Source organism: Anolis sagrei, chromosome 11, assembly GCF_037176765.1.
Source record: "Anolis sagrei isolate rAnoSag1 chromosome 11, rAnoSag1.mat, whole genome shotgun sequence".
Taxonomy (NCBI): Eukaryota; Metazoa; Chordata; class Lepidosauria; order Squamata; family Dactyloidae; genus Anolis; species Anolis sagrei.
This window is the reverse complement of record NC_090031.1, coordinates 33,964,067-33,990,655: the sequence shown is the minus strand read 5'-3', so window position 1 is coordinate 33,990,655 and position 26,589 is coordinate 33,964,067. Positions and strand designations below refer to the sequence as shown.

The following is a 26,589-nucleotide window of genomic DNA, read 5'->3' as shown; positions in this document are numbered from 1 at the left end:
ATTCTCATTCCTTTGGCACACATTGGAAGACTGGTGGGATTTGGGGGGTGGGGGTGGGATGTATAGTTCACCTGCAGTCAACGCGCATTCTGAACCCCACCGATGATAGAATTGGGCCAGACTTCTCACACAGAAGGCCCCTAACTTGAAGGGACTCGCCTCCCTCCAGCTTGGCACGCTCTCCCTCGCCCCACACAAGTACACCTGCTCCCCCCTTGGAATCTCCCCTTCCATCCATCCCTTCCTTCCCTCCCTCCCTCCTTTCTCTTCCTCCATTCCCCTTGGAGTCTCCCCTTCCATCCCTCCTTTCCTTTCTTCCCTCCCTCCCTCCTTTCCTCCCTTCCCCTTGGAGTCTCCCTTTCCATCCCTCCCTCTTTCCCTCCTTCCCTTCCTTCCTTCCGTCCTTCCTTCCCCTTGGACTCTCCCCTTCCATTCCTTCCTTCCTTCCTTCCTTCCATCAATCCCTTCCTTCCTTCCCCTTGGAGTCTCCCCTTCCATCTCTCCCTCCCTCCCTTCGTTCCATTCCTTCCTTCCTTCCGTCCTTCCTTCCTTCCTTCCATCCCTTCCTTCCTTCCCCTTGGAGTCTCCCCTTCCATCCCTCCCTCCCGTCCGTTCCATTCCTTCCGTCCTTCCTTCCTTCCATCCCTTCCTTCCTTCCTTCCCCTTGGAGTCTCCCCTTCCATCCCTCCCTCCCGTCCTTCGTTCCATTCCTTCCGTCCTTCCGTCCTTCCTTCCTTCCTTCCTTCCCCTTGGAGTCTCCCCTTCCATCCCTCCCTCCCGTCCTTCGTTCCATTCCTTCCTTCCATCCTTCCTTCCTTCCTTCCTTCCTTCCTTCCTTCCTTCCTTCCTTCCTTCCCCTTGGAGTCTCCCCTTCCATCCCTCCCTCCCGTCCTTCGTTCCATTCCTTCCGTCCTTCCTTCCTTCCTTCCATCCTTCCTTCCTTCCTTCCTTCCCCTTGGAGTCTCCCCTTCCATCCCTCCCTCCCGTCCTTCGTTCCATTCCTTCCGTCCTTCCTTCCTTCCTTCCATCCTTCCTTCCTTCCCCTTGGAGTCTCCCCTTCCATCCCTCCCTCCCTCCCTTCCTTCTTTCCATCCCTTCCTTCCTTCCCCTTGGAGTCTCCCCTTCCATGCCTTCCTTCCTTCCCCTTTGGAGACTCAGATGCAGCCCTCCCAGGCCAGACTAGATGCCCTTCAGGGTTCCCTCTCAGGACCCTTTTCTTTCCAATGGGGTGAGCTTAGGCCTAGGTGAGCCTTGTCACCCCAAGCCTTGTTGCAGGGAGACAGAGAGAGGAGTCAGGGATGCTCCAGAGATGGAGAGCCTTCCTCTTTCTTCCTTTCCTTCCCTACATCTCCACTAAAGCTTGGACAGGATCCTTTTAGAGGAAGCAGGGCAGACTAGGTGCCCTTGAGGAGTCCCTATCAGGACCCTTTCCTTTCCTCTAGCTTGGGCCTAGATGCCCCTTTTCACTCCAAGCCTTGTCGTGAGAGATGAGGGAGAGGCAGCAGAGATACTCTGGAGATGGAGAGCCTCCCTCTTTCTTTCTTTCCTTCCTTGCATCATCAAAGTCTGGATGGGAACCTTTCAAAGGAAGCATGTCAGTCTAAATGCCCTTTACGGTTCCCTCTCATGGTGTTTCCTTTCCAAGGGGGTGAGCTTAGGCCTAGGTGGCCCTTGTCACTCCAAGCGTTTTTGCAGAGAGACGAGGAGAGAGGAGTCAGAGATATTCCAGAGATGGAGAGCCTTCCTCTTGCTTTCTTTCCTTCCTTTCATCTCCACCAGAGCATGGATGTGAATAAAGCAGGCCAGACTAGATGCCCTTCAGGGTTCCCTCTCAGGATCCTTTCTTTTCCAATGGGGTGAGCTTAGGCCTAGGTGACCCTCTTCACTCCAACCCCTTTTGCAGAGAGATGGAGGAGAGAGGAGTCAGGGATGCTTTAGAGATGGAGAGCCTTCCTCTTTCTTTCCTTCCATGCATCTCCACCAAAGTCTCAATGGGAACCTTTCAGAGGCAGCATGTCAGTCTAGATGCCCTTTGTGGTTCCCTCTCAGGACCCTTTCCTTTCACCTAGCTTGGGCCTAGATGCCCCTCTTCACCCCAAGCCCTTTTTTTGCAGAGAGATTGGAGGAGAGAGAAGTCAGGGATGCTCCAGGGATGGAGACCCTTCCCCTCCTTTCAGTTAAAGCAGGCCAGATTAGATGCCCTTTAGGGTCCCCTCCCATGGTGTTTCCTTTCCCAGATAGTGGGCTTGGGGCTAAATGCCCGTCAGCCCAAGCCTTGCTGCAGAGAGATGGAGGAGAGACCAGAGATGGAGAGCCTTTCTTTCTTTCTTTCTTTCTTTCTTTCTTTCTTTCTTTCCTTACATCTCCACCAAAATCTGGGTGGGAACCTTTAAGAGGAAGCAGGCCAGACTAGATGCCCTTTGTGGTTCCCTCTCATGGTGTTTCCCTTCCAAGGGGGTGGGCTTGGGACTAAATGTCCCTCTTCACTCCAAGCCTTGTTGCAGGGAGATGGAGGAGAGAAGTAAGGGAAGGAGAGCCTTCTCCTTCCTTCCTCCCTTCCTTCTTTCCTTCTCTACCAAAGCTTGGATGTGAATGAAGCAGGCCAGACCAGATGCCCTTTGAGTTCTGGATGGGAACCTTTCAGAGGAAGCAGGAACAACTACATGTCCTTTGTGGTTCCCTCTCATGGTGTTTCCTTTCCATTGGGGGGAGCTTAGGCCTAGGTGACCCTTGTCACTCCAAGCCTTTTTTGCAGAGAGGTATAGAGAGGAGTCTTGGATGCTCCAGAGATGGAGAGCCTTCCTTCCTTCCATCTCCACCAAATCTTGGATGTGAATAAAGCAGGCCAAACTAGATGCCCTTCAGGGTTCCCTCTCATGGAGTTTTCTTTCCAAGGGGGTGGGCTTGGGACTAAATGTCCCTCTTCAGTCCAAGCCTTGCTGCAGAGAGATGGAGGAGAGGGGTGTCAGGGATGCTCCAGAGATGGAGGGCATTCCTCTCTCTTTCCTTCCATGCATCTCCACCAAAGATTGGATGTGAATGAAGCAGGCCAGGCTAGATACCCTTCAGGGTTCCCTTCTCATGGTGTTTCCTTTCCAAGGGGGTGGGCTTGGGACTAAATGTCCCTCTTCAAGCCTGCTTGCAAAGAGATGGAGGCGAGAGGACTCATGGATGCTCCGGAGATGGATAGATAGCCTTTCTTTCATCTCCACCAAAGCTTGGGTGAGAATAGCAAGCCAGACTAGATGTCCTTTGGTGTTCCTTCTCATGGTGTTTCATTTCCAAAGGGGTGGGCTTGGGACTCAATGTCCCTCTTCACTCCAAGATAGAGGAGAGAGGAGTCAAGAATGCTCCAGGGATGCTCATTCTTTCCTTCCTTATATCTCCACCAAAGCTTGGATGGGATCCAAAGGGCAGACTAGATGCCCTTCAGGGTTCCCTGTCACGGTGTTTCCTTTCCAAGGGGGTGGGCTTAAGACTAAATGACCCCCTTCACTCCAAGCCTTGTTGAAGAGAGATGGAGGAGTCAAGGATGCTTTAGAGATGGATAGATTGCCTTCCTCTGTCTTTCTTTCTTTCCTCCCTTCCTTCCTTCCATCTCCACCAGTTTGGATATGAATAAGCATTCCAGACTAGATGCCCTTTGGAGTTCCCTCTCACGGTGTTTCCTTTCCAAGGGAGTGGGCTTGGGACTAAATGTCCCTCTTCAGTCCAAGCCTTGTTGCAGAGAGATGGAGGAGAGACCAGAGATGGAGAGCCTTCCCCTTCCTTCCTTCCTTCCTTCCTTCCTTCCTTCCTTCCTTCCTTCCCTTCCCTTCCTTCCTTCCTTCCTTCTTTCCATCCATCCATCCATCTCCACCAAAGTCTGGATGGAAACCATTCAGAGGAAACAGGCCAGACTAGATGCCCTTTGGGTTCCCTGCCATGGTGTTTCCTTTCCAAGGGGGTGGGCTTGGGACTAAATGCCCCCCTTCACTCCAAGCCTTGTTGCAGAGAGATGAAGGAGAGACCAGAGATGGAGAGCCTTTCTTTCTTTCTTTCTTTCTTTCTTTCTTTCTTTCTTTCTTTCGTCCCATCCATCCATCCATCCATCTCCACCAAAGGCTGGATGGAAACCTTTCAGAGGAAGCAGGACCGAACTAGATGCCCTTTGGGGTCCCTTCTCATGGTGTTTCCTTTCCAAGGGGGTGGGCTTGAGACTAAATGCCCCTTTTCACTCCAAGCCTTGTTGCAGAGAGATATAGAGAGGAGTCAGGGATGCTTTAGAGATGGAGAACCTTCTTTCCTTCCATCTCCACCAATACTTGGATATGAATAAGCATTCCAGACTAGATGCCCTTTGGGGTTCCCTCTCACGGTGTTTCCTTTCCAAGGGGGTGGGCTTGAGACTAAACGCCCCTCTTCACTCCAAGCCTTTTTGCATAGAGAGGAGTCAGGGGTGCTCCAGAGATGGAGACCTTTCCTTCCTTCCATCTCCACCAAAGCTTGGATATGAATAAGCATTCCAGACTAGATGCCCTTTGGGGTTCCCTCTCATGATGTTTCCTTTCCAATGGGGTGGGCTTGGGACTAAATGCCCCCCTTCACTCCAAGCCTTGTTGCAGAGAGAGATAGAGAGGAGTCAGGGATATTCCAGAGATGGACACCCACCCTTCCTTCCTTCCTTCCTTCCTTCCTTCCTTCCATCCATCCATCTCCACCAAAGCTTGGATATGAATAGGCAGTCCAGACTAGATGCCCTTTGGGGTTCCCTCTCATGGTGTTTCCTTTCCAAGGGGGGTGGGCTTGGGATTAAATGTCCCTCTTCACTCCAAGCCTTTTTGCAGAGAGAGATAGAGAGGAGTCAGGGATACTCCAGAGATGGAGACCCTTCCTTCCTTCCTTCCTTCCTTCCTTCCTTCCTTCCTTCCTTCCTTCCATCTCCACCAAAGCTTGGATATGAATAAGCATTCCAGACTAGATGCCCTTTGGGGTTCCCTCTCACAGTGTTTCCTTTCCAAGGGAGTGGGCTTGGGACTAAATGCCCCCCTTCACTCCAAGCCTTGTTGCAGAGAGATGGAGGAGAGACCAGAGATGGAGAGCCTTCCTCTTTCCTTCCTTCCATCCATCCATCCATCCATCTCCACCAAAGTCTGGATGGAAACCCAGATGCTACAGGGATGCTCTTCCTTTCTTTCCTTCCTTATATCTCCACCAAAGCTTGGATGGGATCCAAAGGGCAGACTAGATGTCCTTTGGTATTCCTTCTCATGGTGTTTCCTTTCCAAGGGGGGTGGGCTTGGGACTAAATGCCCCCCTTCACTCCAAGCCTTGCTGCAGAGAGATGGAGGAGAGAGGAGTCAGGGATGCTTTAGAGATGGATAGATAGCCTTCCTCTCTCTTTCTGTCCCTCCTTCCTTCCTTCCTTCTGCTTGGGAGGGACTACAACTCCCATGATGCTCCTCTGCTGCTGGGGCTGGCCCTCCCCCCCCCTTTGGAGCCTGCATTGTGTGCGTGTTTGTGCCAAAGAGAGAGAGAGAGAGAAAGAAAGAGAGAGGGGGGGTTCCCCTCTTTGCGCCTTGGGCTTCTCTCCCAGGGCGCATTGTGAGCTTCGCCTCCTCCTCTCTTCCTTCCTCCTTTCCTCCTCTTCCTCCCGGGGGCGTCCATGCGTGTGCAGCCCCCTCCTCGGCCTCGCCCCGCCGCCGGGGAAGCCGCGATGCTGGCCGCCGAGGAAGGAGGCTCCCCTTCTTCTTCTCCTTCTCCTTCTTCCCCCCCGAGCCTCCCCATCCTCATCTCCCCCTCCGCCGAGAGCCGCTTCCCCATCCATGCCTTGGTTTGGCACGACCGGCCCCAGGAGCTGGAGGAGATGCTCAGCGCCCAGCAGGTGGGGGGCATGCCTAGAGGGGGGTCCCCTTTACAAGAGGGGGGGGGGGCTCACCTGGGTGGGGGAAACAAAGCGGGAGGGAGAAGCCCCTTCTCAATGCGCCCTATACCCGTGCGCCTTTTACGCACCGCCTTTGGAGAGGTCGGGGGGACCCCTTTTGTGTGCTCTGCATCTCTCTCTGGGTGGGGTCTTGGGGGGCAAAGAAAAGACCCAGGTTGGGGGGAGACCCTGAGGAGGAATGAGGAAAACAAGAGAGAATGCCAATGGGGTTCAAAGATGGCTTTGGTGGGATGGAAAGATGGAGAGGTAGGTGGATGCTGCCTATCTCTCTGCTCTCCAAGAAAAGGAACCCTGCCAGTCTCTCATCCATCTCTTTTGGGGGTGACAACTCTCAGTGTTGCTCCCCAAATCAAAAGGGTTTAAAGGGGATAGGTCTCAGGATTGCCATCATGGGGGAGTTGGGCTGGCAGGGCTCAGTTTGGACCCCCAAATCAAAGGGTTTCGGAGATAATGGTTTCCATAGTCACCCTGAAATCAAGGCAATTTGGGGAGATGGGGTTCAGCCTTTCAAACCAAACCCAAAAGCTTAGAGTCAGATCTATTCTCATGTTTTGTTTTGGGGTGCTGCTAGTATTCCCCACCTTCCAAAATCATGATGGGGTTCAGCATCGATTCCCCCCAAATCCTGAGTGATAAAGTCTTCAAAGGTGTTTCATGAGTGCGAAGGTCTCTGAAATCAGGGGTTAATTGGGGTGATAGGTTTTAATGTTGCCCCCCAAATCAAAGGGGGAGATCCATCTCCAATAGCGTCCCCGCAAATCATGGTTTTTGGGGAGCGATGGACCACAGTATTGTCCCCCGAATCAAAGAGTGTTTACTCAGATCTATTCTCAGTATATCCCCCTCAAATCCAAGTTTTTTGGGGGGATGTTGGGTCTCAGTATTGTTCCCCAAATCAAAGAGTGTTTATTCAGCTGTATTCTCAGTATTTTCCCCCAAAATGCAGGGTTTTTTTGGAGGGTGTTAGGTCTCAGTATTGTCCCCAAAATCAGGGGTTAATTGGGGTGATAGGTGTTTAAGTTGCCCCCCAAAATCAAAGAGTGTTTACTCAGACCTATTCCCAATAGTGTCACCGCAAATCATGTTTCTTTGGGGAGTGGTGGGCCTCAGTATTGTCCCCCAAACCAAAGAGTGTTTACTCAGCTCTATTCTCAGTATTTTCCACCCAAATGCAGGGTTTTTGGGGCGCATTAGGTCTCAGTATTGTCCCTGAAATCAGGAGTTAATTGGGGTGATAGGTTTTAATATTGCCACCAAATCAAAGGGTGTTGACTCAGATCTATTCCCAACAGTGTCCCCACAAATCATGGCTCTTTGCGGAGTGATGGGCCTCAGTATTGTCCCCGAAATCAAAGAGTGTTTACTCAGATCTATTCTCAGTGTTCTCCCTCCAAATGTAAGGTTATTTTGGGGGGTCTCAGGTCTCAGTATTGTCCCCCGAAGCAATGAGTGTTTACTCAATTTTCAATGTTCTCCCCACAAATGTAGGGTTTTTGGGTGCCTTAGGTCTCAGTATTGTCTCCAGAATCAATGAGTGTTTACTCAGATATATTCCCAGTATTTCTCCCCAAATCCAAGGTTTTTTGGGGGTGTTAGGTCCCAGTATTTTCTCTGAATCAAAGAGTGTTTACTCAGAGCTATACTCAGTATTTTCCCTCCAAATGCGGGGTTTTGGGGGGTGTTAGGTCCCAGTATTTTCCCTGAATCAGAGTGTTTACTCAGATCTCTTCTCAGTATTTCCTCACCAAACATCTTTGATTTTGGGGGGCAACTTGAAAACCTATCACCCCAATTAACCCCTGATTTCAGGCACAATACCGAGACCTAACATCCCCCCCACCCCCAAAACTTGGGGGTGTTAGGTCTCTATTGTGCCTGAAATCAGGGGTTAATTAGGATGATAGATTTCAAGTTGCTCCCCAAAATCAAAGGGTGTTTACTCACATCTATTCCCCGCAAATCATGGTTCTTTGGGGAGTGATGGGCCTCAGTATTGTCCCCCGAAATCAGAATGTTTACTCAGATCTATTCTCAGTATTCCCCTCAAAAATGCAGGGTTTTTGGGGGGTGCTAGGTCTCAATGTCCCCCAAATCCAAAGGTGTGATCACAATCAAAAGGGTATTTATTTACTCAGGTCAATTTTTAGTATTGTCCTCCAAATCCAGAGGATTTTGGGGTGCAGTGCCTCAGCATGGCACCCCAAAAAGGTGAAATGCAGCTGGGAGGACATGGAGAATGAAGGTCCCATTGGACCTTGGTATTTTGGGGACTAGAATAAAGACCTGGCATGGAGGTGTGGGGTGGAAAGGGAGGGGATTTTTGGGGGGATGAGAGAATCCGCTTGGCACCACATGGGGATCTCCCTTTGGTTTGGCACCGGCCTCGGCGGTTTGGTGTCTGGTTTTGGCACAAAAGCCAAGGCTTCCTCTGGCAGAAGAGAAGGAGAGTTGGGTTGCTTTTGGTCAGGTCTATTTTTATTCTCCTTATTAGTATTATTATCTTCAAGAGGACCCTTGAGCATGTGCAGAAAGTATCCCCCCCCCCCAAAAGCTCCCAATTTGGGCCGAATCGCAGGTTAGGAAGTCTCCGACCCAACTCTGTGGCATGCCATAGAATCGCCTCGAGGACTTAGATCAATGTTTCTCAACCTTCCCAATGCCGCTCCTCCTGTTGCGGTGAACCCCAACCATAACATTATTTCCATTTTATTTATTTGTCGTGTCAGGACAACCAGTCAATTGTATTACATTTCTAACAGAACAAAGCAAACAAATAGACAAAACACAAAATTTGCAAGTTTGGTAGTGGATTAGATGTCCTTTGACCAGTCTCTGGCCACTTGGAGTGCCTCTGGTGTTGCCTCAAGGAGGTCCTCCATTGTGCATGTGGCAGGGCTCAGGCTGCATTGCAGTAGGTGGTCAGTGGTTTGCTCTTCTCCACACTCGCATGTTGTGGATTCCACTTTGTAGCCCCATTTCTTGAGGTTAGCTCTGCATCTCGTGGTGCCAAAGTGCCTTCCAAGTCGCCCAGTCTTCTGTGTGCCCAGGGGGGAGTCTCTCATTTATTATCAAGTTCTGGGTTTGAGCCTGCCACTTTTGGACTCTCGCTTGCTGAGGTGTTCCAGCGAGTGTCTCTGTAGATCTAAGAAAACTATGTCTAGATTTAAGTCGTTGGCGTGCTGGCTGATACCCAAACAGGGGATGAGCTGAAGATGTCTCTGCCTTGGTCCTTTCACTATTGGCTGCCACTTCCCAGTGGATGTCAGGTGTTGCTAAACAGTGTAATTTCTCCAGTGGTGTAGGGTGCAGACACTCCGTGATAATGCGTCATGTCTCATTAAGAGCCACATCCACTGTTTTAGTGTGGTGAGATGTGTTCCACACTGGGCATGCGTACTCAGCAGCAGAGTAGCATAGCGCAAGGGCAGATGCCTTCACTGTGTCTGGTTGTGATGCCCAGGTTGTGCCAGTCAGCTTTCGTATGGTATTGTTTCTAGTGCCCATTTTTTGCTTGATGTTCAGGCAGTGCTTCTTGTAGGTCAGAGCACGGTCCAGAGTGACCCCCAGGTATTTGGGTGCGCTGCAATGCTCCCGTGGGATTCCTTCCTTTTCAGGTGATCTTCACAGCTCGGGATGCTTATCTGGAGGTCTGATGAAAGGACTGCAAACCCTATCATCCCCCACTTTAATGCCCTGCTCATGGACATTGTGATCCAACTGAAGGCAGAAGAATGAAGGGTCTAGAAAATGGCCCATTTCCTGATTCCGGGAGGGAATATATGACTTTGGTCTACGGTGTTGACTCTTCTTTTCAAATTCTGTTTTTCTGCCACGCCTGCCTTTCTTTTGTGGAGCCATTTGGCAAGAAAGTGGTGTGTAAACAAGGAAGATCCGGCCCCAAACGGCGATATTTCATTATATTTTGAGGGGTTCACAAAGGAAGGCATTGCAACCAAGGATGGAAGGGCAGTTGGGACGAAAATATATTATTTGGCACAGACAGTGGGCCCTTCGTTGCGGTCTTAATTATTATTATATTATTATTATTATTATTAATAATAATAATAATAATAATAATGATACTTTATTATAGTTGTTTACAGATATTATGATGATATATCTTGTTGTTGTTGTTGTTATGTTACCACGAAACATTCAGCAATTTTGCCTCCTTTCCTACCTCCAACTACCTTGGCCAAGTAGATAAATATATATATGAAACTGGATGGTAATTATACAATTTCCCCAATGTGGTTGTACTACAAATCCCATCATCCCTACGCAGCCAGGTAAGGAATAATGGGAGTTGTAGTTCAATAGAAACTAGTAGTAACGGTGCAAGTGTCTAGATGGTATTTACATGATTTCCCCAATATGGTTGTACTACAAATCCCATCATCCCTACTCTGCCAGGTAAGGAATGATGGGAGTTGTAGTTCAATAGAAACTAGCAGTAACGGTACAGGGGTCTAGATGGTATTTACATAATTTCCCCAATATGGTTGTACTACAAATTCCATCATCCCTACTCAGCCAAGGTAAGGAATGATGGGAGTTGTAGTTCAATAGAAGCTAGCAGTAACGGTACAGGGGTCTAGATGGTATTTACATGATTTCCCCCATATGGTCAGACTCAAATCCCCATCACTCCCGGCTATTTGTGCTGAGGAATGATGGGAGTTGCAGTCCCTATCGAGCCTGTTGGAGGGGCAAAAGTGGTGTCAAACTGCATTAATCTGTCAGTGTAAATGGAGGCAAATCCTTGGGAGGACTGCAACACCCGCAATCCCCCAAATTGATCCATTCTTTACTCCAAATAGGTGGACATCGAACAACTGGACCCGAGGGGACGCACCCCGCTGCATTTGGCCACCACCTTGGGCCACCTGGAATGCGCCCGTGTTTTGCTGCGCCACGGCGCTGACGTGGCCAAAGAGAACCAGAGCGGATGGACAGGTACGTATGTACTGACCGTTAGGCCTCCGAATCTGCCCAGAAGTGGACACGGTGTGCTGTCCTAGGTGAGGTCTGGCCAAAGCAGAATGCAGCAGTATTGATGCGTCCCTCAATTGGGAGACTTGCATTGCTGTTTGGATGCGGAATCGTATTGGCCTTGTTTGTCGCAGCATCACATGCGCTGCTGTTCAGATACAAAATACGAAGGAACACAACCCTCAAGGCACTCTGGTCGCTCTGAGACGCCTTCCCCTTATTCTGGGGAATCCTCCATATAATATAATACAATATCATAATAAGAATATAATATAATGCAATATTATTAATATATTGGAGCCCCTAGTGGTGCAGCAGATTAAACTGCTGAACTACTGAACTTGCTGACCAAAAGGTTGGTGGTTCGAATCCGAGGAGTGGGGTGAGCTCTTGCTGTTAGCCCCAGCTTCTGCCAACCTAGTAAAGGTAAAGGTTTTCCCCTGACATTAAGTCCAGTCGTGTCCAACTCCGGTGCACATCTCCATTTCTAAGCCGAAGTGCTGGTGTTGTCCATAGACACCTCCAAGGTCATGTGGCCAGCATGACTGCATGGAGTGCCACTGCCTTCCTGCTGGAGCGGTACCTATTGATCTATTCACATTTGCATGTTTTCGAACTGCTAGGTTGGCAGAAGCTGGTGCTAACAGCGAAAGCTCACCACGCTTCCTGGATTCAAACCGCCGACCTATAGGTCAGCAAGTTCAGCATCTCAGCAGTTTAGCCCACTGGGGCTAACAGCAGGAGCTCACCCTGTTCCATGGATTCAAACCAGTGACCTTTTGGTCAGCAAGTTCAGCAGCTCAGCGGTTTAACCCACTGCACTACCAGGGGATCCTATTAGTAATGATATACATTTGCATGTTTTAAAATGCTAGGTTGGCAGAAGCTGGGCCTAACAGCAGGAGCTCACCCTGTTCCCTGGATTTGAACCAGTGACCTTTTGGTCAGCAAGTTCAGCAGCTCAGTGGTTTAACCCGCTGTTCCACCGGGGGCCCTATTATTAATGATATTATACATTAGCATATTTTCAAACTGCTAGGTTGGCAGAAGCTGGGGTTAACAGCGGGAGCTCATCCCGCTCCTCAGATTCAAACCACCAACCTTTTGGCCAACATGTTCAGCAGCTCAACGGTTTAACCCTCTGTGCCACCAGGGGCCCCTATTATTAATGATATTATACATTTGCACGTTTTCGAACTGCTAGGTTGGCAGAAGCTGGGGCTAACAGCGGGAGCTCACCCCGCTCCCTGGATTCGAACCGCCAACCTATTGGTCAGCAAGTTCAGCACCTCAGCGGTATAACCAACTGTGCCACTAGGGGGCCCTATTATTAATGATATTATACATTTGCGTGTTTTCGAACTGTTAGGTTGGCAGAAGCTGGGGCTAACAGCGGGAGCTCACCCCGCTCCCTGGATTCGAACCGCCAACCTATTGGTCAGCAAGTTCAGCACCTCAGCGGTATAACCAACTGTGCCACTAGGGGGCCCTATTATTAATGATATTATACATTTGCATGTTTTCGAACTGCTAGGTTGGCAGAAGCTGGACCTAACAGCAGGAGCTCACCCCTGTTTCCCAGATTCAAACCGCTGACCTATTGGTCAGCAAGTTCAGCATCTCAGCAGTTTAATCCGCTGTGCCACCAGGGGCTTTCTTCAAAAACAAACAATGCATTTTTCCAATTATTCGCAAGCTAGTAATATAATATAATATAATACAATATAATATCCAGAATATATAACATAATATCCACCAAATATTACATTACATTACATTACATTACATTATACAATACATAATATAATATAATATAATATAATATAATATAATAGGCACAGTGTTGTCCCAGGTCAGGTCCGGCCAAAGCAGAATCTAGCGGTGTCACTCCGTCCCTCAAATCGGGACCCTTCTATTGCTGTTTGGTTCAGAACTGTGTTGGCCATGTTGGCCACTGCATGACACACGCGTGTTCCCCCAGTGCTGCAGGAGGCGGTCAGCACGCGGGACCTGGAGCTGGTGCAACTGGTGCTGCGCTACCGCGACTACCAGCGGGCCCTCAAGCGCCTGGCCGGCATCCCCACTTTGCTGGAGAAACTGCACAAGGTAACGGCTTCGAAAATGTCAACTTGGAGTATTTTACACGCTGGGGAGAGAATGATTACCTCCTTTGACCCTCATTGTCTCCCCTCTTTTCCTGCAGGCACAAGATTTCTACGTGGAGATGAAGTGGGAGTTTACCAGTTGGGGTACGTTTCGGCACGTCAGCGGTTTGGGGGGTGAGATGACGGTAACGGTGTTGGGTCTCAACCTACGTCATTCCTGCTCTCTCTCCAGTGCCCTTGGTCTCCAAGATCTGCCCCAGCGACACCTACAAGGTCTGGAAATGCGGGCAAAACCTCCGCGTGGACACCACCCTCCTGGGTTTCGACCACATGACCTGGCAGCGCGGGAACCGCAGCTTCATCTTCCGCGGACAAGGTCGGCGGGAGACCTTTTTTTGAGCAGGCGGGGTGGTTAAGGCTTTGTTGGAGACCCCCCTTTTCTGCATGATAAGAACTCTTCCAGGAGTATAGTGTTCTCTCACTTATTGCGGGTGTTATGTTAGAGGACCACCCGCGATAAGTGAAAATCCGCAAAGTAGATTTTAGCAGGAAGGGACTCCACGAGTGCATTCCCACTGCTTGCACTGCTTTTCAAGTGTCCCAGTTTTCCTTCCACTTTCGTCCTCAGCTTGCTGCAAACGGAGGGCGAAGTTATTCGAACTTGTTTAACTCACTAGCTGGGAGAGGAGGGGATCCAGATCATGCCTTTCCTGACCACTCAAAGCAACCATTACCTTACACTGAACACACCCCACCCCCGTAGACTACTCACTTTGGCCTCGTACCCGTTCACCGTCTCCGTGAGTGAGCAAGTGAGCGCGGCAAAAACAGTGGTGGCATCAGGAGCAGGATCCTGGCCACCTCTTCCAGACTCCAGCTTCTGCTGCTGCTTTCACCTTTGCGGCTCTCCCTCCCTTGCTCACTCACCCATCCTCCCTCACTCATTCGTGACTCACCAGGCCGAATCCTGGTTCTGCCACCGGGACCTGGCCTGGTGAGTAGCAGGCAAGCAAGGGAGGACAGGTGGGTGAGTGAGTGAGGCCCACAAAGGTGAAAGCAGCTCCTGCTTCTGCTACCACTGCTGCCCTTGCCGTGCTCACTCACTCACTCACTCACCCGCCCTCCCTTGCTTGCTCACTCATCAGGCCGGGTCTCGGAAAACCACGAAACAGTGAGTCTGCAAAAAGCGAACCGCGAAGTAATGAAGGAACACTGTATATCGTTCCCCGCTCCTCACGCCTCCCTTCTTCCTCAGATACGACCGCGGTGGTGATGGAGATCGACCACGACCGGAGGGTGGTTTACTCCGAAACGCTGGCCTTGGCGTCCCAGGACCAGGAGGGTATCCTGGCAGCGGTTCAGCCCACAGAAGAGCAGGTCATGGGACGCCTCATGGCCCCGGTGGTCACCACGCAGCTGGACACCAGGAACATTGCCTTTGAGAGGTATGTGTTGGCGGGTTTCCTGCACTCGCAACGTGCTGCGACGAAAAAAGCCAATATGACTCAACCCGGAGATACCTTCAGTCCATAGGAATTGAGGTTCTATACCGGGGGAAGATATATCCTTATGGAAATACACTTTTCCATGCTATTCCATCATTTGTCTGTTCATTTCCACCTTTGCTGCTCGTTTCCAGGAACAAGTCAGGCATTTTGGGCTGGAAGAGTGAGAAGACGGAGACGGTGAACGGGTATGAGGCCAAGGTGAGGGGTCTTCGGGGGGCTTCAGAGTAAGGAAAGGGGTGCTTTGGGTGGTCAGGAAAGGGCACTATATGCACCCACTCCTCTCCCCGTTGCTGACTTAAACAAGCTCGAATTACTTCGCCTTCTGTTTGCAGCAAGCTGAGGATGAAGGTGGAAGGAGGAGGAAGGGAAACCAGGACACTTGAAAAGGAGCGGGACCAGTGGGAATGCACTCGTGGGGTCTGTTCCTGCTAAACAGGGCATTTCAGGTTTCTCCCTTCCTTGTATAGGTCTATGGGGCTTCCAATGTCGAACTCATCACCCGGACGCGGACGGAGCACCTTTCTGAACAGCACAAAAGCAAGACCAAAGGTAAGCGGTCATTTGCGGCTTATAGTTCAGTAGGCCAGTGGATTGGTAGGTAGATAGACAGGTGTGTAAATGATAGGTAGGTAGATAAGTTTGGCAGGTAGATGGGTAGATAGATGGATAGGTATGTATGTATGTATATAGATATATAGGTAGACAGACAGGTTAGACAGATAAGTAGGTAGATAGGTTGGTAGGTAGAGAGATAGATAGCCTATGTAGATAGACAGGTAGGCTAGATGGATAGATGGATGGATGGATGGATGGATGGATGAAATACAGGTATAGGGGATAGATGGATGGATGGATGGATAGGTAGGTAGGTAGGTAGGTAGGTAGGTAGGTGGATAGACAGACAGACAGGCAGACAGACAGATAGATAGATGAAAGTGAGGTATAGGGGGTGGATGGATGGATGGAAGAGAGGTATAGGGGATGGATGGACGGATGGATGGACGGATGGACAGACAGACAGACAGATAGAAGGATAGGTGGGTGGGTGGATAGATGGATGGATGGATAGACAGACAGACAGATAGAAGGATGGGTGGGTGGATGGATGGATGAATAGATGAATGGATGGATGGATGGATGGATGGATGGATGGATGAGAGGTATTAGGGGATGGATGGATGGATGGATGGATGGATGGACAGATGGACAGACAGACAGATAGATAGAAGGATGGGTGGGTGGGTGAGTGGATAGATGGATGGATGGATAGATAGACAGACAGATAGAAGGATGGGTGGGTGGGTGGATGGATGAATAGATGAATGGATGGATGGATGGAAGAGAGGTATAGGGGATGGGTGGATGGATAGACAGACAGGCCCTGCTCTCGATCCCGCCTGCGTCACAGGCACGGCTGGCGGGGACGAGAGATAGGGCCTTCTCGGTGGTGGCTCCTCGGCTGTGGAACACCCTTCCCGTGGACATCAGGCTAGCTCCCTCCCTGTTGATATTCTGCAGGAAGTTAAAGACCTGGCTGTTTAAGAAGGCATTTGATCAAGAAGTGCAATGACTGGTAATTTGACCATAGGAATGGAACAACGGAAATGATATCGGATTGTGGGTTTGACGATGAGACGACTCGGAATGGATTTTGTAGTAATGTTGATGTTTTGATAAGATGTTTTTCTGATAATGATGAATTGTGGATTATTTTACACTATGTCTTGTAATTTGCACTTGTTTTCCATGTTGTACACCGCAATGAGTCTCCCTTGGGCTGAGAATTGCGGTCTATAAGCGCAGTAAATAAATAAATAGACAGACAGACAGAAGGATGGATGGATGGATGGATGGATGGATGGATGGATGGATGGATGAGAGGTATAGGGGATGGGTGGACGGACGGACGGACAGACAGACAGACAGAAGGATGGGTGGATGGATGGATGGATGGATGGATGAGAGGTATAGGGGATGGGTGGATGGACGGACGGACAGACAGACAGATAGAAGGATGGGTGGATGGATGGATGGATAGATGGATGGATGAGAGGTATAGGGGATGGGTGGATGGATGGACAGACAGACAGACAGATAGAAGGATGGGTGGATGGATGGATGAGAGGTATAGGGGATGGGTGGACGGACGGACGGACAGACAGACAGACAGAAGGATGGGTGGATGGATGGATGGATGGATGAGAGGTATAGGGGATGGGTGGATGGACGGACAGACAGACAGACAGATAGAAGGATGGGTGGATGGATGGATGGATGGATAGATGGATGGATGGATGAGAGGTATAGGGGATGGGTGGATGGATGGACAGACAGACAGACAGATAGAAGGATGGGTGGATGGATGGATGGATGGATGGATGGATGGATGAGAGGTATAGGGGATGGGTGGACGGACGGACGGACGGACAGACAGATAGAAGGATGGGTGGATGGATGGATGGATGGATGGATAGATGGATGGATGAGAGGTATAGGGGATGGGTGGATGGGTGGACAGACAAACAGACAGATAGATAGGTGGATGGACAGACAGGATAGATAGATAGATAGATAAGGTAAGCAGACAGATAGGTATTACATAAGCCAAAGGAGCCTGCGTCCGCTGCCTGCCTGTTTCTGAATTGGAAATACCTGGACCCTTTTCCCCTCTTGCAGGTGGCAAGACCCCCCTCCAGTCCTTCTTGGGCATTGCCGAACAACACGTGGGTCCCAACAATGGGGTGAGTAATCAAGGGGAGTGGGATAATGGGCTGGCCTATGTGCCCCAAAGGGAGAGGTGCCTCTGTTGCCTTGGCGGGGCTGCCAGGATTGGCTCTGGTCTCCCCACAGGCCCTGGTCACGCAGACGCTCAGCCGCGCCAACCCCACCGCCATCACGCCGGAGGAGTACTTCGACCCCAGCTTCGAGCTGGGCAGCCGGGACATGGGCCGACCCATCGAGCTGACCACCAAGACCCAGAAGTGAGGACCGGGGCCATTATGGGGCAGATGAGGAGAGCATTATCTCATATATGGCGATCTGATTCCAATCCCCCCACCCCGTCTTTATTTCCGTCAGGTTCAAAGCCAAGCTCTGGCTCTGTGAAGACCACCCGCTCTCTCTGTCCGAACAAGTCGGGCCGATCATCGACCTGATGGCCGTCAGCAACGCCCTTTTTGCCAAGTTACGGGACTTCATCACCCTCCGCTTGCCGCCAGGCTTCCCCGTTAAGATCGGTAATAATATCCACTGATTACCTTTCCTCCCGGGGAATCCTATCCCTGTCTCTTCCACGCCAGTCTTACAAGGCGGACTAGAAGTAAAACAGTCGCGATGTTGATGCAAGGTTCTATTTATTTACTTATTTACAGTATTTATATTCCGCCCTTCTCACCCCGAAGGAGACTTAGGGCGGATCACAATGCACACATACATGGCAAACATGCAATGCATTTTTGGACATACAAGACAGATAGATAGAGGTATTTTGGCATTTTCCAACTTCGGCGCCTGGAGGTTATGCTCGATACAGTCCACAGGGGGGTGCTGTCGCTCCATCTGCTATGATGACGAGCCCTTGTGATTGTCCAAATTTCCATCCTTTGTTCTTTGATTGCCGGCATTTTTATGCTGTCGTAAAATACCTCCCCACTAAGCGGTACCTAATTTCTCTACTCACAGCGGTACCTAATTTCTCTCCTCAAACTGCTTAGGTGGACAATGAGTCGGGCGCCAAATCCGACTCGTGCTTCGAACTTGCCACCTTCCGGTTGGTAGTGATCTATTGCTGCTGGCGATTAACCTTAGCTGTGCTACACTTCTGCTTTCCCTCTTTTCCTAGAAATCCCCATCTTCCATATTTTGAACGCCCGCATCACCTTCGGAAACCTCAATGGCTGCGACGAGGCAGTCGCCTCCATCCGGGGTTCGGGGAGTTCGGGGAGTCCCAGTAGCGATGTCCCTTCACCCGGAAGCGATCGCTCTAGCATCAGCAGCGCCAGCTCCGTCGGTACGTCAAGGATTGGGGGTAAAGCTTCAGTGGAGACCCCTTTCCCCCAGAATAATGACTCTTCCAGGAGTGGATTTCCCTTCCTTCCGAGGGGAAGATTTCTCTCACTGTTGCAACTCAGAGTAAGCTTCACCTTGCTTCCAAACACCACCACACAAGAGCTGTAGGTTTATGGTTTATTGAGGAAAAAATCCAAGTCAAAAATAAAGAACAAGCATTGCAAAGTTCCAAAGTTTTAGGTTAAATGCAGAATATAGTTCCAAAGATCTTCAGGTAAAAACAAGAGGCACAATCCTAGAGACAAGGTTCACAACAGAGTCCAAGGTACAAGCAATAAAACAATTGCCCCAAGAATCACAATGTAAGAAATCCCAAGCGTACTGCTTTCCAGGCTAAGGTTTTTCCATGAAGCTTTCAGGCTAAGCTACGTTGAACTCATGCTTTCTCTTGGTTTGCAAGAAGCCTAAATACATTTCTAACATGAAAACATGCTCTCACCAGCATAAAAGCATTGCGATGACCTTTCACCGAGCTGGCTTCTCGTCTGCCAGCCAGGCGAGAACTCCGCCTGACCCGCAAATCAAGACGAGCTTGCCGAGTCAAGTCACTATCAAGGCTTTCTGCACTTTCAGTATCAGCATGGGAAGGCACCTGTTCACTATCTCCTTCGTTGAAATTCTTTTCTGCTGAGAACCGCTGTGTTGACTCTGCACTGTCTGTGGGAGCCTCAGAAGCAGGCCCAGAGATCTGAGGCACAGACAAAGACCCAGGAGGCACAGATAAAGAGCCAGGAATCTGAATCCCATCATCCTCATCATCAAGAACATATCAGCCACAACACTCACTTCCTGTTGTCTCACCCCGTTCTTGACTTGGAGTCGTTTGTAAGTCGGATGTTTGTAGCTCGGGGACTGATAGGTGTTCATTCTTGCTCCCTCGAATCTCTCCCAGGTTCCTGCCGGTGTTACGAGATGGACCCCTTGCTCTTTGAAGCCCCCCGGGGTTACAGCGTTGTCGGCAGCCACCCGGAGCCCCTCAGGGAAGATGACGATGACCTCTTGCAGTTCGCCATCCAACAGAGTTTGCTTGAAGCCGGGACCGAGTACGACCAGGTGGGATGCAAATCCTTGCACTTCGGGGGTCGGCAAAGACATCGGCGGCCAGACAATTGTTGGCGCAATCGCGGGTACCTCATAACTTGGGGACTGTCTGTATTTGGTGGTCCCAAAATGAGGGGTTTGTTCATAACTTGGGGACTGTCAGTATTCAGTTGTCCCAAAATGAGGAGTTTGTTCGTAACTTGGGGACTGTCTGTATTTGGTTGTCCCAAATGAGGAGTTTGTTCGTAACTTGGGGACTGTCTGTAGTCGGTGATACCAAAATGAGGAGTTTGATCGTAACTTGGGGACTGTCTGTAGTCCGTGGTCCCAAAATGAGGAGTTTGATCGTAACTTGGGGACTGTCTGTATTCGGTTGTCCCAAATGAGGAGTTTGTTCGTAACTTGGGGACTGTCTGTATTTGGTTGTCCCAAAATGAGGAGTTTGTTCGTAACTTGGGGACTGTCTGTAGTCAGTGGTACCAAAATGAGGAGTTTGATCGTAACTTGGGGACTGTCTGTAGTCAGTGGTCCCAAAATGAGGAGCTTGTTCGTAACTTGGGGACTGTCTGTATTCGGTGGTCCCAAAATGAGGTGCTTGTTCATAACTTGGAGACTGTCTGTATTGCGACCCTGGAGAAGGTAGGAAGTGGTAGACTCCATGACAGACCCCCTGGCCTTAAGGTTCTGCTGATAAATGCCAGATCTGTCAATGGAAAGGCCGCTGCCATCCAGGACTTGATCCTGGATGAGGGGGCGGATCTGGCTTGCATTACTGAGACCTGGTTGGACGAGTTGGGTGGGGTAAATCACACCCAGCTGTGTCCACTGGGCTTTGGGGTGCACCAGCAGGCCAGACTTGGGGGGCGGGGAGGAGGGGCCGCAGTAGTCTTTTGGCAATCCATCGCAGTGGTCAGATGCTCTGTTCTGCAATCATCTGGGTTCAGGTGTGTCCACCTGAGGGTGGGGAACCGTGACCGCTTGGGGTTTCTGCTGGTGTACCGCCCACCCCGCGACTCAGCAGTTTCCCTGCCTGAGCTAGCAGATGTGGTCTCTAATTCGGCCTTGGTCTCCCAGCACCTGGTTGTGCTGGGAGATTTTAACATCCATGCTACCCTAGACATACCCTAGAATCCTTACATTTCACCTGTCATATCCAGCACTTTTAACTGTACCCATTACATTTGGCCCGCCCCTAGCTTTTTAATGTGTCACGGTGTATTGTTTTATTGATTTTATTGTGACTGCTTTGATGTTTTTGGTTGCTTTATGAGTTTTATTATGTATTTGTTATGCTGTTGTTTTACTGAGGCCTTGGCCTGTGTAAGCCGCATCGAGTCCTTCGGGAGATGTTAGTGGGGTACAAATAAAGTTAATAATAATAATAATAATAATAATAATAATAATAATAATATTCGGTTGTCCCAAAACGAGGAGGATTCTGGGAGTTCTCGCAATGACATTTCCTTCTCCTTGCAGGTAACTATATGGGAAGCCTTGACCAACAGCAAACCGGGGACGATTCCCGTGTCGCAAGAGCGGCGCCGAGTCAACAGGTGAGTCGAATGGACAAGTGGGACCACGAGGCCCAGGCTAGTGGTGCCACTGACCATCCAAGATGGGTTGTTTTGGAAAGGTTTCATCCAAATTAGTCCCTGCTGTGTTGACGTTTTTCTGCTTCTACAGCAATGTTTCTCAACCCTCCTGATGCCACGACCCCTTAATACAGTTCCTCATGTTGTGGTGACCCCCAACTATAACATTATTTTCGTTGCTACCTCATAACTATCATTTTGCTCCTGTTATGAATCGTCATGTCAATATCCGACATACAGGATGTATTTTCACTCACTGGACCACATTTGGCACAAATACCCCATATGCCCAAATTTGAATACTGGTGGGGTTGGGGGAATTGATTTTGTCATTTTGCTGGGATTTATAGTCCACCTAAAATCAAAGAGCATTATAAGCTCCGTCAACGATGGAATCGAACCAGACTTGGCACACAGAACTCCCATGACCAACAGAAAATAATGGAAGGGTTTAGTGGGCATTGACCTTGAGTTTGGGAGTTGTAGTTCGCCTATATCCAGACAACACTGTGGGCTCAAACAATGATGGATCTGGACCAAACCTGGCATGGATACTCAATATGTGAACACTGGTGGAGTTTGGGGAAAATAGACCTCGACATTTGGGAGTTGTAGTTGCTGGGATTTATAGTTCACCTACAATTCAAGAGCATTCTGAACCCTACCAATGATAGTATTGGTCCAAACCTCCCACACGGAGACCCCCATGACCAAAAGAAAAGACTGGAGTTTGGGGAAAATAGACCTCAACATTTGGGAATTGTAGTTGCTGGGATTTATAGTACACCTACAATCCAAGAGCATTCTGAACCCTACCAATGATAGTATTGTTCCAAATCTCCCACACGGAGACCCCCATGACCAACAGAAAAGACTGGAGTTTGGGGATAACAGTACTTTCCATTTGGGAGTTGTAGTTGCTGGGATTTATATTTCACCTACAATCCAAGAGCATTCTGAACCCCACCAATGATAGTATTGGTCCAAACTTCCCTCACGGAGACCCCCATGACCAACAGAAAAGACTGGAGGGATTTGGGATGATTTGACAGTGGTTGAGGGGAGATGTAGTCCACCTCCATCCGGAGAGCCCTGTGAACCCAAATGACTATGCCAAAGGGATTCCTAAGTTGTAGTTGCTGGGATTTACAGTTCACCCACAATCCAAGAGCATTCTGAATGCTACCAATGATAGTATTGGTCCAAACCTCCCACACAGAGACCCCCATGACCAACAGAAAAGACTGGAGGGATTTGGGATGAATTGACAGTAATAGAGGGGAGATGTAGTTCACCTCCACCTGGAGAGTCCTGTGAACCCAAATGACTATGCCAAAGGGATTCCTAAGTTGTAGTTGCTGGGATTTATAGTCCACCTACAATCCAAGAGGATTCTGAACCCCACCAAACATGGAATTGGGCCAAACTTCCCACACGGAGACCGCCATGGCCAACAGAAAAGACTGGAGGGATTTGGGATGAATTGACAGTGATTGAGGGGAGATGTAGTTCACCTCCACCTGGAGAGCCCTGTGAACCCAACAGACTATGCCAAAGGGATTCCTAAGTTGTAGTTGCTGGGATTTATAGTTCACCTTCAATCCAAGAGCATTCTGAACCCCACCAAAGATGGAATTGGGCCAAACTTCCCACACAGAACTCACATGACTTGTGTTTTCTTTCGGTCTTTGGCGAACCCTCGTGACCCCCCTCCCCAGGGGTCTGACCCCCAGATTGAGAAACACTGTTCTAGAGGCATGGGAGGACTCAGGGTCCCACCGTCCCCATTTAAGGATTTTTTGGTGGGATTTTTTGGTGGGAAATGATGCAGAGGTGGCTCACTCCGGCACCTCTCCTTGGGTTTCCTAGGACGCCACAGCACACGCCGCCGACGCCGCGCCCGTCAACCCCGCAGCGGTCCTCCCCCTCGGCGGTCAAGCCCTCCGGCCGCCCGCTGCCCAGTTACGCCGAACAGCTCCGCCTGGCCATGGCGCTGTCAGCGAAGGAGCAGGAGGAAGCGGAGCGGCGCTCGCGGCAGGAGGAGGAGGAGTTCGCCCGCATCCTGCGCCTCTCGCTCACCGAACAATAAGCCGTGTTTCGGGGGACGGTATTGGGGAGGGGGGCACTCCTGCACAAGACCCCGGTCCAGAAGCGGATCGGACGGAAGCGCCTTCCCGAAACCGCACTAATCCGGGACTTCGTTGGCGGACGATTTTGGGGGGACTTTAGGGCACAATTCGGGGAGACTCCGTCCCCAAAGCTGAGCCATTCGAACCCTCCGTTCCCCCAAGAGGTAAGTCTTCGACGGAGAAGCCAAATGTAGGGTGGGCTTCCTTCCTTCTTCCTGCACACTCCTGGGGCCAAGGACTAGGCAAGGGTTCAAATCCAATCTTCCTTTTACACTTCTGAAAATTATCTGAATCTGGATTGGCGCTCCAGTGCATCTACACCAGAGAGCGAATGCAGTTTAACACCACTTTGTTGTGGCTCAATGGAACGCCAGGGTTTGGAGTTCTGGGTGCTTCTAGGCTGCTACAATTAACCCACTTTCAATGAGAGTTGTCGTTTGGAACCATTGTGAGAGACCACAACTCCCAGCATTTCCGTTGCCCTCAAAGCGGCACCAAACTGTGTTAATTTGACAGTGTAGATGCACCTTGGATTGAGACGATCTGAATCCAGGCGGCGGCCCTTCGCTCCGGTTTAACCAAGCACAGATCTGTAAGGCACAATAGACAAAACACAACTCCGGGCGGAAGCCGGGCACAATCCTTCATCCAAGAGGATCTTAATTCAGATCCGTCCAACCGGTACAAATGGGTTGAATCCCAATCTTGGGAGGCAGGGTCTCATTCTGGATCAAAAGGCTTTCCTTTGGGCGACAACTTCCAAAAGCACTAGGTTTTGCGCACAGAGCTGGGCATTCACTCTGGGGTCCCTTGGCCAGTCGGTACCCTCTTCTTATGGGGCACTAAGTGCACTTAACACCCCTTCCACCCCAAGAAAGCCGTAGTTCTTCATGCTCTTTCGCTTGGCCTTGTTGACCGGTTGCCTGCAAGTGAGACGTAGCTTCCCCCGAGTCCCAAGAAAGTGGGGAACGTTGGTCACTCCTGCCCAAGGAGGGCACAAAGGACACCACGCCCACGAGCCATGGACGGGCCACCGGGAGCTGCACCCAGATGCCCTCGTTGGCTTATAGGAAGCTCAAGCAAGAAGCCACCATTGACTTCTTGGCGCAGGAACCAGATGCCATTGTTGGCTTATTAGAAGCTGCACTCAAGTGCCATCTTTGGTTGAATAGGAGCTGGGCCCAGGTGCCGTGGTTGGCTTACGGGATACAGCACTCTGAAACCATGGTTGGCTTCTTGGGAGCTGGACCAAGATGCCATCGTTGGCTTATTGGAAGCTGTACCGAAGTGTCACTGTTGGCTTACTGGGTGCTGGGCCAAAACGCCATCGTTGGCTTATTGGGAGGTGCACTAAGGTGACATCGTTGGCTTATAGGAAAATGTTCCCAGTTGTCACCATTGGTTCATTGGAAGCTGAATGAAGGTGCCATTGTTGGCTTATGGGAAATTATTCCCAGTTGCCACCTTTGGCTAATTGAGAGTTGAATGAAGGTACCATTGTTGGCTTATTGGGAACTGTACCCAGTTGTCACCATTAGCTCATTGGGAGCTGACTGAATGGCTTGTGGAAACTACCTAGTTGCCACCGTAGGCTCATTGGGAACTGAACAAAGGTGCCATCATTGGCTTATGGGAAAATGTTCCCAATTGTCACCATTGGTTCATTGGGAGCTGATTGAAGGTGCCATTATTGGCTTATGGAAAACTGTACCCAGTTGTCACCATTGGCTCATTGGGGGCTGAATGAAGGTGCCATCACTGGCTTATGGGAAAATGTTCCCAGTTGCCACTGTTGGCTCATTGGAAGCTGAACAAAGGTGCCATTGTTGGCTTATGGGAAACTGCACCCAGTTGCCACCGTTGGCTCATTGGGAGCTCAATGAAGGTGCCATCATTGCTTTATGGGAAACTGTACCTAGTTGCCACCATTGGCTCATTGGGGGCTGAATGAAGGTGCCATCGTTAGCTTCTGGGAAACTGTACCTAGCTGTCACCATTGGCTCTTGGAAGCTGAATGATGAAGATGCCATTGTTGGCTTATGGGAAATTGTTCCCAGTTGCCACCATTGGCTCAATGGAAGCTGAATGAAGGTGCCATCATTGGCTTATGGGAAACGGTACCCAGTTGCCACCATTGGCTCATTGGGGGCTGAATAAAGGTGCCATCGTTGGCTTATTGAGAACTGTAAACGGTTGCTACCATTGGCTCATTGGGAGCTGAACAAATGGCTTATGGGAAACTGTACCTAGTGGCCACCATTGGCTCATTGGGAACTGACTAAAGGTGCCATCATTGGCTTATAGGGAACTGCACTCAGATGCCACCATGGGCTGATTGGGAGCTCCTTGAAGGCGCCATCGTTGGCTTATGGGAAATTGTACCTAGTGGCCACCATTGACTCGTAGGGAGCTGAATGAAGGTGCCATCGTTGGCTTATGGAAACTGTACCCAGTTGCCACCGTTGCCTCATTGGGAGCTGAATGCAGGTGCCATCATTGGGACCATTCTTGAGAACTGTACCCAGGTGCCATTGTTGGTTTGGTCCCCCAGTTGTTTTAGACTTCAACTCCCAAAACTCCCAGCCATCTTACTATCTGTTAGGAATTGTGGGAGCCGAAGTCCAAAACACCTGGAGGACCCAAGGTTGGATGCATCCAAGTGCCGGCGCAGGGACCCCTCAAAAGAGTTGCTCCAAACAGATTTGGGCGAGACGGAGGGGAGAAGAAAGGCTTCTCCCTTCCAACCCGTGCCCACCTTGGCACCCGTTTCCCTGAATGATAGCCCTCCTTGGTGCCAACGCTGCCATCTACTTCGCCCACGACTTGCTCTGCCTCCTTGCACCCCCCGAAATCATTGCCACCCTGCCGTTCAATGGTGCTAACCTCCACAAAAGCCCTCCCCCCTTCCGAATATTTTGCCAAGCTGCACAGAGGCACAAACGGGGGGGCGAGGCGAGTCCCCCACGACTCCCCCACTCCTTTGCATCAAAAAGAAGTGTATCTTTCACCATTTTTAGAGGGGGATCCAAGGGCCGGGAGGGAGCTGGAGGGTGGCTTGGGACGTCTTCTGCCTCCCCAAAACAACCTACAATATGTATTTATTGGATTGGGAAAGGGTGTGGTTTTGCAAAGGGGGGGGGGTGAGGGAGGCCACCACAACCAGTTGGCTCAGGTGTGTTACCTGCACAGAGACACCAATGAAAACCTCATGAACCTTTGCAGCCTCCTGTC

The 26,589-nt window shown here is 50.2% G+C and overlaps 1 protein-coding gene across 1 annotated transcript; it reads left to right on the top strand.

The window, feature by feature from the left end:
- The first annotated feature begins 5,465 nt into the window (after positions 1-5,465).
- ANKRD13B (ankyrin repeat domain 13B) lies at positions 5,466-26,575 on the top strand. Its single transcript, XM_067472185.1, has 15 exons — positions 5,466-5,863; positions 10,744-10,879; positions 12,897-13,021; positions 13,119-13,164; positions 13,253-13,396; positions 14,276-14,465; positions 14,660-14,726; positions 14,996-15,077; positions 17,205-17,269; positions 17,379-17,509; positions 17,607-17,764; positions 18,370-18,537; positions 19,489-19,649; positions 21,114-21,190; positions 23,099-26,575. Exons 1-15 carry the CDS (start codon positions 5,645-5,647, stop codon positions 23,316-23,318), a joined length of 1,989 nt encoding a protein of 662 aa, XP_067328286.1. The 5' UTR covers positions 5,466-5,644; the 3' UTR covers positions 23,319-26,575.
- The last annotated feature ends 14 nt before the right edge of the window (positions 26,576-26,589 follow it).